Source organism: Monopterus albus, unplaced genomic scaffold, assembly GCF_001952655.1.
Source record: "Monopterus albus unplaced genomic scaffold, M_albus_1.0 scaffold204.1, whole genome shotgun sequence".
NCBI classification, from domain to species: domain Eukaryota; kingdom Metazoa; phylum Chordata; class Actinopteri; order Synbranchiformes; family Synbranchidae; genus Monopterus; species Monopterus albus.
In genome coordinates this window covers 426500-443730 of record NW_018128084.1, presented here as the reverse complement: position 1 = coordinate 443730, position 17231 = coordinate 426500, and the positions used below count along the sequence as shown (strand labels likewise).

Below are 17231 nucleotides of genomic sequence, written 5' to 3'. Positions count from 1 at the left end.
TGAGGCCACGGAGGCAAGGTCCGCACGTGCCCGCCGGGGGCGGGGGGTGTTAGCCACTCCCAGAAGGATTGAGGTGCCTGGGAAGGGTGCTCGCCCGGGTGCCTTTGCTCCGGCGCTGGATTGGGACTCTTTTGATAGTGTTGCCTTTCTCTATGTCATCTACATATTTTAGAAAGTCCAGGTCAAGTCGGAAGCCATAAGGAGTTTCTACTGAATAAGGAGGCTTCCCTTTAATTCCATGCTCTGTATTTTTAAGAGAAGAGATCATTCCTGTGAACATTAAAACAAATTTAGTATCAATCACAAAGAAATGTCTGATTTAGTCAAATTCTGTCATTTTAAAAGCTTTTTACCATTTTGTTTTGTCATCATTTTGCTTTCTTCAGTTTTCCAGACAAATAATTGTCAAATTCCTTTCTTGGACCTTTTGTATCTGACAAAGCAAACAAAATAAATTTAAAATAGAGGAATGAAGTGAGTCAGCCACACATGAAAAACACATGTTAAGGCACTTGTACAAGAGGCAGCAGCGGTTATAGTGTGGTTATTTCATAACAATAATTATCTAATAACACATTGATGATTTCTGGGAGCACCACTGGTGAATGTTGACACTAACACTCACTTGAGGTTTAATAGGGTTTGGGTGTGTGTGCTTGTGTGACACAGATCTTAATTTATGACCAGACAGTGCAGCAACAGATGTTTTGTACTTCGTTCACAGTCTACCTCTTAATCATTCTCCACAATGTAGCACAAAGCACAAAACAAATGTCCAATTAGACTCTGGCACTGTATTTCTCTTCTTCCTTCTCACTGTCTTCTTTTCCCATAGATTTCTATTTTTCTCACACTCTTACTGCTTCATTTCTTCCATGCATCAGGCAGCTATTATTCAACAGTGGCAGGCCTGATGTTAGCCTGATTATAGCCCTGCCAGCCAGGACAAGAGCTGAAAATAGCTTGAGGCTGTTTAGCCCAGCAGCTCTGGCCAGTGGAGCAAACTATACTCTTACAGACATAAATACAGACCACCATTGTTCTGTCTCCCTACTTTCCTTCCTTTCTGCTGTCTTTGTGCCTCCTACTAGGGCTTTTATGTTCTTCTAAATTTTTCTAAATCTAAATCTTATTTTTATTGACCTGTCTCTGGCTGCAACATCATTTTCTTCTCTCATGTTTCACTTAAGGTATTTGCACTGTGCATGATTTTTACAGTACTGTATATAACTCCATTTGATTTGACTCTCACCTCTCTTTAAATAGTCTATACAGTATCAAATAATTTATAATTCACTCTCTGTGTCTCCCCTGTCACCCTCACCTCTTTCCTCCCTCCTCTCACATTTCCCCCTCCCCTCTCCTGACCGCAAGCCTCTGTGGGAGCTGCTATCCTCACGATGTACACAGCCACAGCCACTGAGCTGCAGCCAAACAATGTCAGCTATGCAGTAAACAGAAAAACACCACCAAATGGCCCTGCTGGGAGCTTTGCCACTCATCATTCACACACTCTCTGATGGACAGGAATAAAAAGCAACAAATCTGTAAATTACAAATAGAGACATGTTCATTTTCACAATCCAAGATGGAAACATTGAGATGTGCTCGTGCGCTGCTTGTGAAAGTATACGTATGCAGAACCTGCATGCATACTATGCATGTGTCATTTTCAAATGTTGTAGTTTTTTGATCCATTGTTATTATAAAGATACGGATTATAATAGCTTTAATAAATAAAGGGTTTTACCTCCAAACCATTTGTTTCTTTTAACAAAAGTAAAATGTTGTGTGAACAAATGCAGCCATAAAACTGGCAAAATTTAATTCTGATCGAAAGACAAGTAGAGTACTAAGCTAAGCAAACATTTAGTGTCAGCTTCCAGTATTTAGTGCTAAAGAAACATTTCTGTAATGTACCAAAAAAAGCACTGAGTCTAATCTCCTGTCCTATAAAGACATAATGGAAAACCCACCTATTGTACATAATTCATCGATTAAAATGATTTTGCAAATAGTACAGAAACCTACTGTAGTACTGCTATACATCAAAGCTGGTGAATTATGTATGTTGGAATGCTTGTGGGGGTTTATAGTGTTGAGATAAATCTTTCAGCACTTGATCTGTCAAGTCTAAGTTTAGCTGATACATGTGGGTGTAAAGCTAAAGTATATTTCAGAAGTGCATTCATTTTACAAGCTAATAGTAGATAATTCAGTTGAATGTCTTCAGGCAGACAGACAAACCAGAAGGTAACAAAAAAAGATATATTGTATTATAGGGATAAAAACTACAAGCTGTATTCAGCACTGTCGCAATGTACAGCAGAGCGCCTGTTAACTGAAAACATCTCAATCAGCTGACTCTGGCTTCAAGTTCAAAATGCAGGCTGCTGCCTGCAGTTCAGGAGAATGGCAACAGTTTCAGAAAATGATTTTACATTTGTGCTTTGAATAATAAAAGGAAGACGCTCATTTCAACATTTCATACTACTACTATTTGGAAAATAAAATAAAATTGTATTATTGGTTGATATTAAATGCTGTAGTTAAAGAACATTTTTAGCCTTTGAATAATAGAATTATTTATTTTTGCTGAGCATTAGATGAGAAGATGAATTACACTTATATAAATTACTCTAACATTGGCGCCAGCTCACAACTCACGTTGAACCACAACTTCTAATTATAGACGGGTTTTTGTACACATTAAACAAACAAGATGTGTATAATTTTTTTTAAACACTGGACAGAGCTAGGCTGTCCACGTCCTCCCTCTATATTCTAATGCCTAACTAACCATCTTCTGATTGTGACTTTATGCTGTATGTCCCACAGAGAACCCAGAGTGGTGTTGATCTTCTTGTCTAACACTAAAGCGAATATGAGTATTTTGTACCACATCAGCATGATGAGCCTATCAAAATTTTTAAAGCATTATATTGTATGTGGCACTGAGAAACAGAAATGTTCCTTTTTAGACTATTTATTGCCTGTTCTCAAGCAAACCAAGTAGCAGTAACTCACAGGTTTCTCACAGATAAATATAGATATACTGATACATTTCTTCCTGACCAGGTAACCACAGAGGAAACAACATAGTAGAAGTATGGTTAGACAATTCCCAAAGGTCATTGCCTAACTCTCTCAACATTTCTGTGGTGCACATTTTAATTGTGTGTGCTTGAGGCAGTCGGCCCACCTCACAGGAAACCCAAGAAATTAAATGCAATTTATTCGCCTTACTTCAAACAGGCCCCAGCCAAGCAGTGTTTCTGCCTCTGCCCACACTGAACTCAAAGTCAAGTATCAGTTTAATCTTTATCTTGAGTTCCCTTTGTATCCAACTCAAGCTCGTATTGTGCTTTAGTCAGAGGAAATGTCACAGCTTTTTAAGCAGTGGGTTTAGTTCATTTGAGTTCCTTTTATCTTTCTTTTCCCGCAACAGCTGCTCTCCTCCTCTGGGTTAATGTGTCCCTTCTCACACAGACCTTTTGGCTCTCCCTGCTTCAGTATAAACCTCATAATCACAACATCTCTATCCACAACATTCTTTACCAAAGCCACAAATTAAATATGAACTCACGACACAGCAAGAGGCAACCTCCAAATTGAGCAATGATAAATGTTCAAATATGGACAAAGGGAACATTTTAGAGATCAAATTTAAGACGTTAAGACTGATGGTACCAGCAAAGACTGTTGCAGCGCTCACTTTTAGCCACGCTAGTGGTGTGGCTCCAGGAATGATAGTGCCGTCTGGTCACTTGGTTGATCCTCCACTTTGATCCAGACTGAAAGATCTCTTATCTAACTATTTTATGGGTTACCATGTGCACATATTCCTGGTCCCCTGAGGCTGAATCTTAATGACTTTGGTGATTTCTTGACTATTCCTGTAGCACCACAGTGAGGCTACCATTTGTTGTTTTGTTTGATATCCTGTTTGATGTATTGCCAGGCTGTTTACCTCAGTACGACTTCCACTAACTTCAGTGACCTTTGGTTCCCTTACCTGGCGCCAGCATCTGGTCAAAAAAGTGTTTAATATTTTAGTTTATGACTAAATGACTGTAAAACCATTGACATTTCCATCAACTTCAGCTGTACCTTTGTGATACTTAGCAGCAAATGCTAGCATCCTAACATACTGAACTAAGATGTTGACAACATAACTGCTGAACATCACTGTGAGCATGTTAGCACACTGTCTTTAGCAGTTAGCTTAAAACAGCCTACCACTAAATACAGCCTCACTGTAATTTTTACAACTTATGGAATCATTTTATAGTCTTGTGAGTTTCTCATTTCATGGGTTGCTGGTGGGCGAGCTGAAGCTATAAATTCGAACACTCGGTCATGTTGTCCCAGCCACTCACCTGCATTATATGTTTGAACAGAACGATTTTTGATATCACCAAGCAGTGAGAATGCCTGACCGCTAATATTTGAGAGCTACATCATCCTATAATTGAGACCTAACAGGTTTTACCTAAATGTCTGTACAGTGTAAATGTCTACAAGTTTCCTTGACTCTGTTTTTCTTTCCAGAAAAATCATTCCTCTCCTCCAGTTTTTGGCTGTACAGACTGTGGTTTTCCACTGCATAACGCTAAACCTTGCCTTCTGTTCAGAGTTGATGTAGAAACCGGAGCCAAATGTTTGCACTCAAGTTCCCTCTGCCTTTCTGCTCTATCTGTCTCTTTTTTCATTTCTGTCAAATTCATGTTTTTCTCTCACTGTATTTCCATAAAGATGCCCTCCTAGAAATTCCACAGGTTCTATTTTTAGTTTGTATTTATCAGCTTAAGATTTTGGACCACTCTAGTTTCCCTGCTCATTCCAACAACAGCATAGTCAGAGTTACATTGTTGCATCTAAGCCTCATTGGGTGGTATGTGGAGCCAGGGATCATGGGATGAAGCAGCTGCCAGGGGCTTCATGCAAGAAAGAAAGTTGTGATATGTTGATATGGCAAGGTTAAAATACAACGAGTACTGCCAGGGTGTGTGTTCATGTGTGTTTTTGGGTCGATTCAAGTTCATTTCTGGACAGCATGTGTAAATGTAGACATAATAAGATGTATATGTAATTCAGCATTTAGTCTTTAAAAGGCAAACTTATTCCCATAAATGTCTGATTCATCACAGGTCCAGAGGTCTACTCCATACAATGTTCAATTATTTCAGAGTCAAAAGCATTTCTGACCCTGAATGTAGATCAGCTCATCCCAGATCGAAGAATTTCAAGGTCAGCATTAAGCATCTTGACTTTGATTAACTATCCAGCCCAACAGTTCTCCCCCCTGGCTGGAAAGATGGGATATAAATATTAAATCAGAGCTTACCTTGTGACATGTGTTCAGCAGTTTCCTCCACTTTGCCTTGCTGATGTGCGGGCGTGTTTGCCAGACAGTCCACTACAGTTAGCTCGGTTCAGCTTGTCTGCGTCCTGAGATGGCAGGGAGGTGCTGTCGGGGAGCGTGGCATGCCGCAGCTGTTTGGTGTGTGCCAATGTGCAGTCCCTGCCATAACAGACCCTGGAGTAACTTGTGTGGAAAAGGAACACACGAAGCAGGGAGGGGCTTGTGAACATGCCTTTCCTACAATACCTCCTGTCCAGCAAGACTGACAGGGAGGAGGCTAGACATGAAGAACCACACCTACTCTACCAGACTGTAGCCAATAGGAGTTCAGAGGTGTAGCTGTTTGGGAAAGACAGCAGCTCTTCTTAGACCATGGTGACAACTTGTGAAAATATGGAGCATCTGGAATGAAGTAAGATGAAGTACCAGTCACCTTCATGTGTACCATGCATAATCTTTTCACAGGATCACTGACCATGCAGTGCCTCACAGACTTCCCTGGTAAGGAATGTGTAACTCTATCTAGTGTGGTCTCTGTCCTCTGTAATCAAATAAAATGGTGGGGGGACTGGTGGCTATGAGGGTTAATTTTCTCAGAGGACATTCTTCATGGATCATCTTTCAAGCTTTTACCAGCATCTTCCAAACACTAGTCCCAGGTATTTGTCTATCACCACCAGCAGTTAAAAGTTTTTATTTATCTAGTAAAATATTCCAATATGTAATAGATAAAATGACACATACATTTGTAAATATATTCATGGTTCCCTTGACAACAAATCCTACTAACTTTAATGATCTGACTTTTCTCTGGCGCTATTATGAGGTTAATATTTTTGGTTTTTAGTAAAATGTCTTGACAGCTACCAAATACATTGGCAACAAATTTGGTACTGACATTCATGGTGCTCAGAGGATAAATCCTAACTTGGAACATATCAAATGAAATTGCTCAACATCTGCTTGATAGATTATTAGCACAAAACGTGTCACAGATGTTATAACTTTGATTATCCCTTAACTTTATTATTATTTATTGCGTGTGTGTGTGGTTGTTCGTCTATGTGTTAGCCCTGCGATGGATTGGCGACCTGTCCAGGGTGTACCCCGCCTTCGCCCGATTGCCGGCCGGGATTGGCTCCGGCTCCCCCCGTGACCCCGCTCAGGGAACAAACGGTAGAAAATGAATGAATGAATGAATGAATTATTTATTGCCACCATCAGGTTCACATTTATGGTTTTATAATAAATGTCTCAGCAGAAATTAAACAGTTTGCCATCAAATTTAGTTAGATGTTCATGTTGCCCTCAGGATGAATTGTATGAACAATGGCGATCCCTGAATTTGTCCTCTTACAGTACACCATTACCAGTAATTTTTTGTTTTATATTTGCCCAATACTCTGGTTTATGACCAAGTATCTGCAGAACTATTGACTTTACTATCGGCTTTACCTGTCTTTTATATTTAGCACTAATTATCGAATATTAGCATGCTAACATGCTAACCTGAGATGGTGAATAAGGTAAATATTAACTGCTAAACACTGAGCATATTAGCATGCTGTTATTAGCATTTCACTCAAGCATCACTGTGCCCAAGCTCAGCCTCCCAGAACTGAGAGCACTGCTGTAAAGTCTTAGTCTGCTTCTCCCATAATTCTCTTTCTTTCTCTGTCCTCATTCTCTTTATTTTATATTTCATGCACACAATTCATCTTTCTTACTTTTGTCTCTCTATTTTTTACAGCACCTCTTTTTATTGTGCCTATGTTTACTGTGGGGAGCAAGTGGTTTAGTTTTCCTGCTCAGGCTTGGAGAAATATTTTCCCCCTGCACAGGATGGCCCAGTGAAAATTGTTGATTAGACTCCAACTGGCAGCATCCAGCTAACTTGAAAGCAAACTAAACTGGGCAATGTTTATGAAAAGATGGGATGAGGTGGTAGAGCTGCTCAAGGAGCGGCAACCACTGCCTTGTGACCCATCATGCATGGAAAAGAAATTAGCAAAAATTAGCACGAAATGCTGCTTTTCCATTACCCAAGCAGACAACTGACTCCAAGAGGGATTGTGGTTTGACTTGGGGTAGAGAGAGAGAGAAATGGCTGCTGACGGACTGGCCACAAACTGCAGACCACTTGGCCAAAAGCAAAACTGTTCTCTAAGGCAGTTTCAGAGAAAGATTTGGAGTTGCATCATATTTGAGGGGAAATGCAAGAGACAGGTCCTCCTTTTAGCAAAAATCATGTATTGTTTTTGGAGGCTGCAAAGTGTTCGCTGAAATTTTAAGATGATGAAGGTATTCTGAACATTTTCTAATCCAGTCCTAATAATACTACAGAGTCATTATGCATATGCTAATTTATGATTCCTTTTGGGGGTATTTTAAAAAATCAATGTAAAAAACAAAATGAAAGTTGAAAGCAGTTCAGTTCACCTAAGGCTCTGTCACAGCTGGCATTGCCCTTTTGATGTCTGTTATGTAACTGTGGCTTGTGGTCATAGGAGTTACAGGTTGAGCTGTAGCCATGTCGGCCATCTGAAACAGTATAAATAGTCATGTAACAGAGACCTACAGTATGAATCATGACCATCTTTTTGATCAGAAGGCCACAGACCTTCCACAACTGAGGTTATTTAAAATTAAAGATGAGTAAGTCTTAAGCAGCAGCTTAAAGCAGCTGGAATTCATCTGAATCTATAGATGTCAGTTGTAGGGTGTAGGCCATTCAGTATTACTGCTGATGTTTATGCTAAGGATGAGGCTACAGTAACTAAGACATTTTTAAGAATGGTTCTAGTTAAGAGTTGGTTGCTTTCTGTCATCCATCAGTTTTTAAAAACACAGAATTACCCACAGACTATTTCCACTAATTGTAGGTGAAACTTGTAGAATATATAAAACAACTAAATCGAACACAGAAAGTAAGTCATCTTTAGTGAAATGTTTCCATGTCTTAAACAGAGTGCAGTTAATAGATCAGTCCAGATTGTACAACATACACAGAACAGTGCAGACATAGCAGAAGATGTTTTGAAGTAAAATGAAAATATATCAAATTAAATAAACATTATGTTCCAGATGACATTCAAAATAAATTTCAATATATATAGTTAGTCATTTGTGAACATTTCAGAAATTGGCTAGTGCAATATAGCTAGTAAAATATAGCAGTATAGGTGAACAGGTATATATGTGAATAATTAATACAATGTGCACAATAATAGTATGAAGTATACTGTACTGTATAATGTAGTGTTCCTATGTACATGTATGATATACACCTACAATAATAATAAAATTAAGTACTAATAAAAATAGATAGGATATCATAATATAGTATATAATGTAAAGCATACAATACTGCAGCAACATATTTATAATACAGAATTATCATTGCTGTGATATAATATGGTGATGTGTAATATATTGGTATAGTACAGTAGTAGTAAATATGTTACTGCTACTACTTGTACCATTATTCCTAAAAGGCAATAATAATTTAGTAATATTTATTAATATTTATAATAATTTGTGAAAATCTTATGTAAAGTATAGAGGAGGAGCTGTTTAGGATGGAGCAGTATCGTCCTCAGCTCTAGAATCACCCTGTGACATCACACCACTGTGATAGAGCTAGGCATATACTTTCACATGGCAGATTTCTGCATGTGGCATCACAGGTGCCGTTCCATTTAGTACCTTCACACCAATTAACACTAAACACACATCAATAATACTGTAATTGAAATGTAATTGGTTTTGCAGGTGTTGGTAACAGGTTGCGGGACCACCATAGTGATTCATCATAAGATGTTACAGTCTACTGACTGGAATATTTATAATGAAAACAAAATGTACAGTGATAAATGATGTAAATACATAATCATGAGGTCAAGGTTCTGGTTTGCAACCCTTATACACAAAGAGTATAATGATCACTCACTCCCCCTTTATTATTTATCTCACACCCACACACTCCATAACTTCAAGGGACATTCCACCGACTTACAATAATTTCCTGGAGACTTAACCTAACTTTAACCATAACCACTACTAACATTAAACCAAGTCATCACTCTAAAAATGTAATGTTTGAGACTCACTTTTTGTCTCCATAGGGATGCCGTGTTACCACAGTGTGATTGTCTAAACAAACTGATGTCCCCACATTCTTGGGCAGAGCCAGGGGGTGGCCATGGGTGGCACTGGCCACCCTCAGAATCTGATGGGCCACCTCTGCCAGAGTCAAAATGTGATGCTTGTCAGTATTAATGAATAACAAATAAAAAAAATAATGACAAATTAAATATAACTTTTTAATTGATATTAGTCAAATAAGCTTTATTATATAACATGTATGCAGCATATTTGCATCATCATTGTGTTGTTGTGGGGTACTTGGCATGATTCATCTCACTGGGGGGGAACCACTGTGCAGTGGCAATGTCCCTGGCCGGGAGTAAATAAAGAGCTCAGCCAGAGTTAGTTAAATAAAGCACTGTGTGTGTGTGTGTGTCACTCTTACACAAAATAAATAATTTGATTCTTAATAATTTATGGTTTATTATTTCATAGAACTGGGGATTTAATTTACTTTTTACATTTATTTCAAATGTGCCACCCCTCTCTGAGTCTGTGGCCAAGCCTGGCCACCCTATTTAGAATTTTCCAGCCCCTGCCCACAACATAAGTAGTACCAGGCCACACACACACACACACACACACCCTAGCACTCCCTTACTCAACTACTCTATGTCACTTTCTCTTTAAAGCTGCTCCTGCCCCATTAAAGGTTTTGCAAATGTGGGCCATTGTGTACGCTGACATGTTACCTTTCAGAGAAGTCAGGATTGTGGGCTGTGTTTACAGATTACACACTGTAGGGCTTTTGAAGCTGTGCTCTCACAGGGGTAGTTAACATTTAACAGAAGAGAACCTGGGTCATCACCTATAGTATGTTACTGTATATCTAGCTTGACATCCCCAGTGGAAATTGCTGGGAGTGCTCACCACAAATTAGTCTTCTGTTTTCTTGCATTGTGTGATCACAAGGTGTTAAGTTAAAGGAGTAGTGTAATAAAAAAAATCAGGTTTCTTGCATGCTTTTGATCAAAATAATGCTTGACTACAGGGCTGTAAACCAATGAATCCACTTATCAATAAGATCCAACATGATAAATCAGGTTGTATTTTTGTCTTTAGATCCACAGTGTTAACAATCACTATGGTTTGATGTCATTTTGAGCAGCAGCGTTCTGTCCATCTATATTTGTGTAGCATCCACACTTGCCTCAACTGATCATATATACTCAGCCAGCGTCCTGTTTAAATATAAAGCAGCTACACAACCATAACAGACGCCAGCCGTGGCCTCGAGGAAGGTAACCCCAGGTCAGGCGAGAAAACAGTGTCATGCCGACCTGACTCGGAGCAAGTGAATATGCCCACCTTTCACCATGGCTTAATATCGCTGCAAAGGCAAGTAGTCTGGTTGGTGGAACAGTTTGGATGGAGCAAAGCTGTATCCATTGAGAATTGGATTGAGCATTTTTAATGCAGAAAAGGTCCATTGTCCACATTACACCTATTATGTAAAAATGTCCAAATTAAATTTGAATGTAGATGAGAATAAATCATACTTGCCCACTCAGCATGAGGAAACTACACCCTGCATCCAGATATTGATCAGATGAGGTTAATCATTGATCTGATACCAGACAATGTACATATAAAACCCAGGATCTTCATCCAGTGGTGAAGGAGACAGTTGCCAGTTGTTTCCTTGACATCACTGACACACAGCTGGTGAAGCAGCACAACAACAGAATGAGAATAGCATCGATTCCCTTATTGTTTGTCCTGTCTGCTGCCTGTGCCCCTGCCCTCTGTGGCAAAGAAGAGCCTCCTGTTGCCCAGCTTGAGCCCCCAGCTGAAACTCAGTCCCACTCCACTACTCTGGAAGATGTGCACCTCCTGGAGAATGGCCTGCTCCAGCTGGGTCAGAGCCTGCGGGAGTTTGTGCAGAAGACAAAGGCACAGATAAATGACATCCTCCAGAAGCTAAACATCTTCAACCACACTTATCACCAGCTGTCAGTGCTCAACAGTGAAATTAAACAGGAAGAGGAGGAGCTGAAAAAGACCACTACGGCACTGAAGATCACCAGTGAAGAGATCAACAACTTGTCTGTTGAGATCAGCTTTAAAGTGGACAGCATTGTGCTGGAGAAGGGTCGACTGCAGAACAAAGTGGAGGGCCTGGAGAAGAAGATGAGCAGTCTATCACAGGGTCTGATGACAAAGGAACAAGTGGCAGAGATCGACGGCCTTAGGGTTGGTTATGTAATGTTACTTGGCTTTTATTTTTTCAGAGATGGAAATGCCCGTAAAAGATCACTTAGATCATACAACCATAAACGCTAAAATCTTGACTTTTTTTAGCAAACACAAATCTCCATTACTTATTGTATATTTATCTTCTAAATGTCATATGGTCCTTTATTTAAAAAAATGGAAACAATGTCCCAGGATGGTTTTTAATATTTAATACCTCTGTTTACTAGAAAGTAAGCCGAATAGTTGTCCATAACTTTGCTTTTTTGTTTTTCTCCCGATATGTGACTACTATAATATCAACTCAAAGTGTTATGTATAATATTAACAACTGAATAACACAACAGTTTAACAGATCCTCTGACTCCTACTTTTTTCCTGCCAGGATGTGATCAACAGCCAAGAGCAGAGCATCCTAGAGCTGCTGAAGGCTGTGAGTGAGCAAAGCGACCAGATCAACCATCAGAGGACCAAGATCAAAATTCTGGAAGAAAAGGTAAATGCTAAAGAGTATTCCATACCACCGTGAAATAATGTAGTAGACTTGACCGAGAGACATCTGTTCTCATGCATATCATGTTATACATCATCGGATCTACTGTAACTTATTGACTTTTTTGTGGAATTCCCACCATTTAGTTATGTTTGCCAAAGTATACTTTCTTTATAAAATGGGAGGAGGGTTTTGTGTTTTTATTTTCTCAAGGAGTAGGTCCAAAGAAAGTATCTATTATAAAATATGGTATAAAACATTCAACCTTTCTCCTCACCCCAATCATTTTCAAATGGCTTCTTTTTCAGTTAGAGTGACTGAGAAGTTCAACTCAAAAGGGGTTTTTATTTGTTGTTGTGCAGACGTATGCATTTTTCAAGAAATTCGTACCCCAACTGTGCTGGTAGAAAGAAACTTTAATGGATGACAGTGTTGAACTGTGTCTTGTAGGCTTAAAATTTTTCGAAGGTGCAGACATGATGGAGCTGTCCATATTTTTAATAATCTGAGCCAGTGCCTGGATATATTTGAATTGTGTCTTAAGAACTGAAAAATCACATTATTACAATAAAATATGTCAACATTCTTGGGGAAAAAAATCAACATGTGCCAAATAGAAACTCTAAATATATTGTTTGTGAAACTGCTGTTTAATACTAGGATTATGTCTGCAAGCTCAAGTGTTATGATTCTCCCCAGCTTAAAGCCACTGCTTTAGCCCAGGAGACCATGGACAGGATGCATGAATTCTCCAGCATTGAAGCACCAACACTCACCCCTTATCTGACCTCAGGCTCTACCAGCACTGCTGCAATGATGAGTAAGATGGACAGCAAAACATGAGGAAATGTTGACAGTGATTTGGTTTGAATACACTCTTATTTATTTGATGCAGTCTGCAAGCACTTAGGTTAAGTAGTCAATCCTACTGTGTGAATGTGTCCAGGCAATTTCTAGCACTTTTCTGCCTCACATTCAGTCACAGTACAGTCACAGTAGGGAGCCGTCTGGTGCATCCACAGTCTCAGTACTTACTGAGCAATCAGATGCCCTACACTGAATTTCCTGTTCATGTTTATGCCTCCACGCCAGTAATAGCGACTGCCAGAGGCATTATGTTTTGGGGTTTTCTGTATATCCGTACCTTTGGGGAAATTTCTTCAAATTTGGCACAAGTGTTCACCTGGACTCAAAGATGAACTGATCAGATTTTGGTGGTCAGAGGCCAAGGTCAGTGACCTCACATCTGTCCAATTCCCTTCAATTTGGCTGGTTGCCGGAGATGTGCAACCCCAAAGTGATAAATGTAGTTTTTATATGAACTGTGTAGCTAAACTTTTTGCAGGACAGCTTCTAGTCTGACATTGTGTTTGTCGTCTTTTTAAACAGGTCTGCCATCAGACTGCAGTGAGCTGTTCAACAGAGGGGAGCGAGTCAGTGGTGTCTACACCATAAGACCCAATGGATCAGAGCCCTTCATGGCTTTTTGTGACATGAGCACAAGTACTCCCAGTTTCACAAAAATTAGATTTTACACAGCACAGGCCCACAGAGTTTTTTCTATTAAGGGCCATGTTTCCTCTTTTGTCCAACTATTTTACTTAAAAATGTAACTGTTAATGTAAAGCAGCAACAGTAGGAAATCTTTCGTTTACATTAGCAGTACTGTCACTTAAAAACACTAGATTACATTGTGAATCCCTCACATATGTGAAGGAACACTGAAAAGTAATATAAAAAGAGGTAATTACAGAGCATAAGTTAAATACATTGAAGGGCTATTACTAAATAACGAATGACCTAAAACAATTTTAGGAAAATATCAGTGACTATAACTTTAAATGTAGTCAGCCACTTTTTCTATTTTTTCTATTTAGCCTATGGAGCAACTGTTATCCAGCGAAGGAGAGATGGCTCAGTGAATTTTGATCAAACCTGGGAGAAGTATGAAAATGGGTTTGGAGATTTTCAAGGTGAGAAATATATCCCCTTCTCCAGACACTTAAATTCAATTACCCATCTAGCTATTTTTATAACTGCATCTCTGCATGTACTGTAAATTTGTCTGCATCACTTGTACTTGTGTTGCTTGTTCAATCATGTCAGCCCTAACCTCTCAGCGGTGTCACTGTCACAGGAGAATATTGGCTGGGTCTCAGGAAGATCTACTCACTAGCCACTCAGGGCAACTCTGTCCTTCACATTCAGTTGGAATTTTGGAAACAGGGCAGATGCTTCGTTAAATACAGATTTTACCTTAATGGTGCAGGGAGCAACTACACCATTCACCTCACACATCTGTCTGGAAATCTGCCTGACCCAATGAGCAACCACACAGGCATGAAGTTCTCCACTAAAGACAGGGACAACGACAACCTCCAGGATTCCAACTGTGCTCACGACTACAGAGGTACAGGAGGTGCACATGTTTTATCCCCATGTGATGCAAAGATGGGGATTAATGAGTACATGCAGTATCAGATGCACAACATGTAATTTCTGCCTACTTCCAGGTGGATGGTGGTTCAATGCCTGTGGAGACATCAACCTGAATGGGAGATACTTCTACATGAGACGGAAGGGGCGCTCAGAGCGCAGAAGAGCGATTTGGTGGAAGCTGAGCCGAAAGGTGTCCTACTCCCTCAGACTCACCCAGATCTCTGTCCACCCTGTGGCTGCTCTCAGCACCACCTCCTCTACGTCAGCTTCCTCTGAGACAGACTTTCTCTTATCCAGTACCAACATTCCCCAATGAAAATGCTCAAAATAAACCAGCATTAAACAGTGACCTCTTCAGGAGAGCCTTGGTAGTGCTTCGCATGGGCAGCCATGGTTTCAGGAGATGCGCAGTAGGCAGAGAGGAAGATGTCTCCTCCAGCTATCAAGTCCCAGTCACCCAGGATACGCACAAAGGTCTACAATTCTGAGTGCTGTTCTGTTCCAAACAGAGCAAGTCATAAGAATGTTTGTTTGCTCAGGACAGTGTGCATGTAGTTTCTAAAATAGGAGAACTTTAAAATCTAGTGTGAACTGTAAAATACATTGAAATGCAGGCAGCTCTTTGTTAGAAACCTCAAACCATGACACAAAATATGTCTTCACTGACTCTAGTTCAGAAAATTAATTAAAAGAGACAGCAGTGTTTTATACTGGGTCACACTGGCTCTCAGTTCAGTATATAGCAGCTCTTCCAAACATGGAACGGTTCATGAGCAGGGGTTAATTTGTGCCGGTTAGAAGAGAAATAACAATATGAAAGACCACAAACTGAATTTAATATAATTGTTTCTTTGTGAATTACTTAGATGTATCAGTCTGAAATGTCACTGGTGGCACTGCTTTCAACTTGACATCTGCAGTGAGTGACAAGGGGTCCCAAAGAGACACTGAGTCATTCTGTGGGAACAACTAAACAAAACAGAAATTGGGAACTATTGCTAGAGATAATTATATGTTTTTTTATACACTTTGTATATTTTATTGAACTTAAATAAAAGCATAATGATGACTTCTAAATAATATTTCTTTGGGTGTAGATATTCCTGACTACAAATATAATGAAATGTTTCTTGACGATCAGATAGGCACTGACTGAGACTTGTTTGTTTGTATGGGCTGTAGATTGTTTGTGGTCCAGGCACTTTTCAGGAACAGGATGGACTTTCTATGTCATCAACGATTTAGGCCCCAAGTTATGTCATCTTGGAATTATAAACACCAAATTTGTTTTGATGCCAAAGTCTAGTAAATTAATGATTCGTGGATGTTCCTGCTTTTACTACAAAACTTTTGTACTATGCTGTAAGAGGCATAAACTCTAGAGGGCAGCATTGTTCTGGCTCACACAGAGTCCTTCCACTTTGATTTGACTGTGCTGCATGTATAATTAGATCCCATAAATGATGTTTGCTTTGTAAACAGACACTTTGTTAAGACCACATATCTGTACCAGTATTTGCTTCCAATTACCTTCTAATTGCTCCAGTCACTCTCTGTTTTCACATTCAGCTTTAAGAAATGGTAAGCATCCACCCATAAAATAGTGCTAAATTCATCCTCTATGAGAGATGGCATCTTTCTTTTTGCATATCATTGCTCTGAGCACAGCTGCAACCCTCCCATAACACTTCGGTAACTTCCACACATACACACCCAAACATACACAGACAGGCATCTTTGTGACTGGGCCTACAGCCTTGACAGTGATCTCCCTGCACATATGTGAAGAAGCGTCTTCAGTTACTCCACCTGCCTCTGTACACACACTGGTTTGAAAGGCTATTTTGGGCTGCAGAAGTATCCCTGTAACCCCACACTTCCAGTGAAATAATAGGAGGAGTCAAGATTTTACCCTCCCATTCCCATTCCATTTCCCTCTAAACAACAGGTTCCCTGGCTCTTTTCACCACAGCATTAGGTTGGATCCTTATTTGAAACAATGGACAACAGTCCTCTGCAGGTATTGACTGTCCCTACAGCCCCCTACCCTGATCAGAGACCCGGCACCAGTGGCCTGAGGAAAAAAGTTTTTGTATTCCAGTCCAGGAGGCACTATCTGCACAACTTCATCCACAGTATCTTCTCTTCTATTGACCTACGTGACCGCCAGGGTTCAACAGTAGTCGTTGGTGGAGATGGACGCTTCTTCAACAGAACAGCTATTGATGTCATTGTGCAAATGGCAGCTGCCAACGGGGTCAGTGTCACCATGTGTTTATTTGTGTGTGTATGCTGGTACTGTGTATTTGTGTGTGTAGGTGTGTGGGTGGGTGTGCACATGGGTAGATGTGTCACTGTGTGCAGATCACTGCATTTATGTCAGTGTCACCTGCCCCTCATCTGTTGTTATTTCTTGGTTGTTGTACCAGACTCATGTCTTATCAGTACTCACCTGCAGCTTTTGATGCATTATGGTGTATTCAGAGGTTTAAAGGTGTGTTATCCACAATATAATAAAGGAAAAATGAAGTATCTATCTATCTATCTATCTATCTATCTATCTATCTATCTATCTATCTGCCTGCCTGCCTGCAT

At 39.8% G+C, this 17231-nt stretch overlaps 2 protein-coding genes and 1 long non-coding RNA gene across 4 annotated transcripts in view; 2 read left to right on the top strand and 1 right to left on the bottom strand.

Moving 5' to 3' along the window:
• Positions 1-42: 42 nt before the first annotated feature.
• On the bottom strand, positions 43-5598 carry LOC109970625 (uncharacterized). The gene is made up of 3 exons (XR_002276437.1): positions 5348-5598; positions 354-433; positions 43-270 (listed from the first exon to the last, which is right to left on the bottom strand). It is a non-coding gene; the product is annotated as an uncharacterized LOC109970625 (long non-coding RNA).
• A 5599-nt stretch (positions 5599-11197) lies between these two features.
• Positions 11198-15450, top strand: LOC109970659 (angiopoietin-related protein 3-like). The gene is made up of 7 exons (XM_020618380.1): positions 11198-11704; positions 12090-12200; positions 12897-13017; positions 13587-13700; positions 14075-14170; positions 14335-14607; positions 14711-15450. The coding sequence occupies exons 1-7, from the start codon at positions 11198-11200 to the stop codon at positions 14950-14952; spliced, it is 1464 nt and encodes a 487-aa protein (XP_020474036.1). The 3' UTR covers positions 14953-15450.
• A 1185-nt stretch (positions 15451-16635) lies between these two features.
• Positions 16636-17231, top strand: part of LOC109970620 (phosphoglucomutase-1-like) — a 6895-nt gene continuing 6299 nt past the window's right edge. For both annotated transcript variants that reach the window (XM_020618302.1, XM_020618303.1), the window contains exon 1: positions 16636-16893. In XM_020618302.1, coding sequence (XP_020473958.1) covers positions 16636-16893 — 258 coding nt within the window. The remainder of the gene's footprint in view (positions 16894-17231) is intronic.

Coding starts and splice junctions, on each gene's coding strand:
- LOC109970659 (XM_020618380.1), top strand. CDS start 11,198: ATGAGAATAGCATCGATTCCCTTATTGTTTGTCCTGTCTGCTGCCTGT. Junction 13,701..14,074: donor TTTTTGTGACATGAGCACAA/GTACTCCCAGTT, acceptor TTTTCTATTTAG/CCTATGGAGCAACTGTTATC. Junction 14,608..14,710: donor CTGTGCTCACGACTACAGAG/GTACAGGAGGTG, acceptor GCCTACTTCCAG/GTGGATGGTGGTTCAATGCC.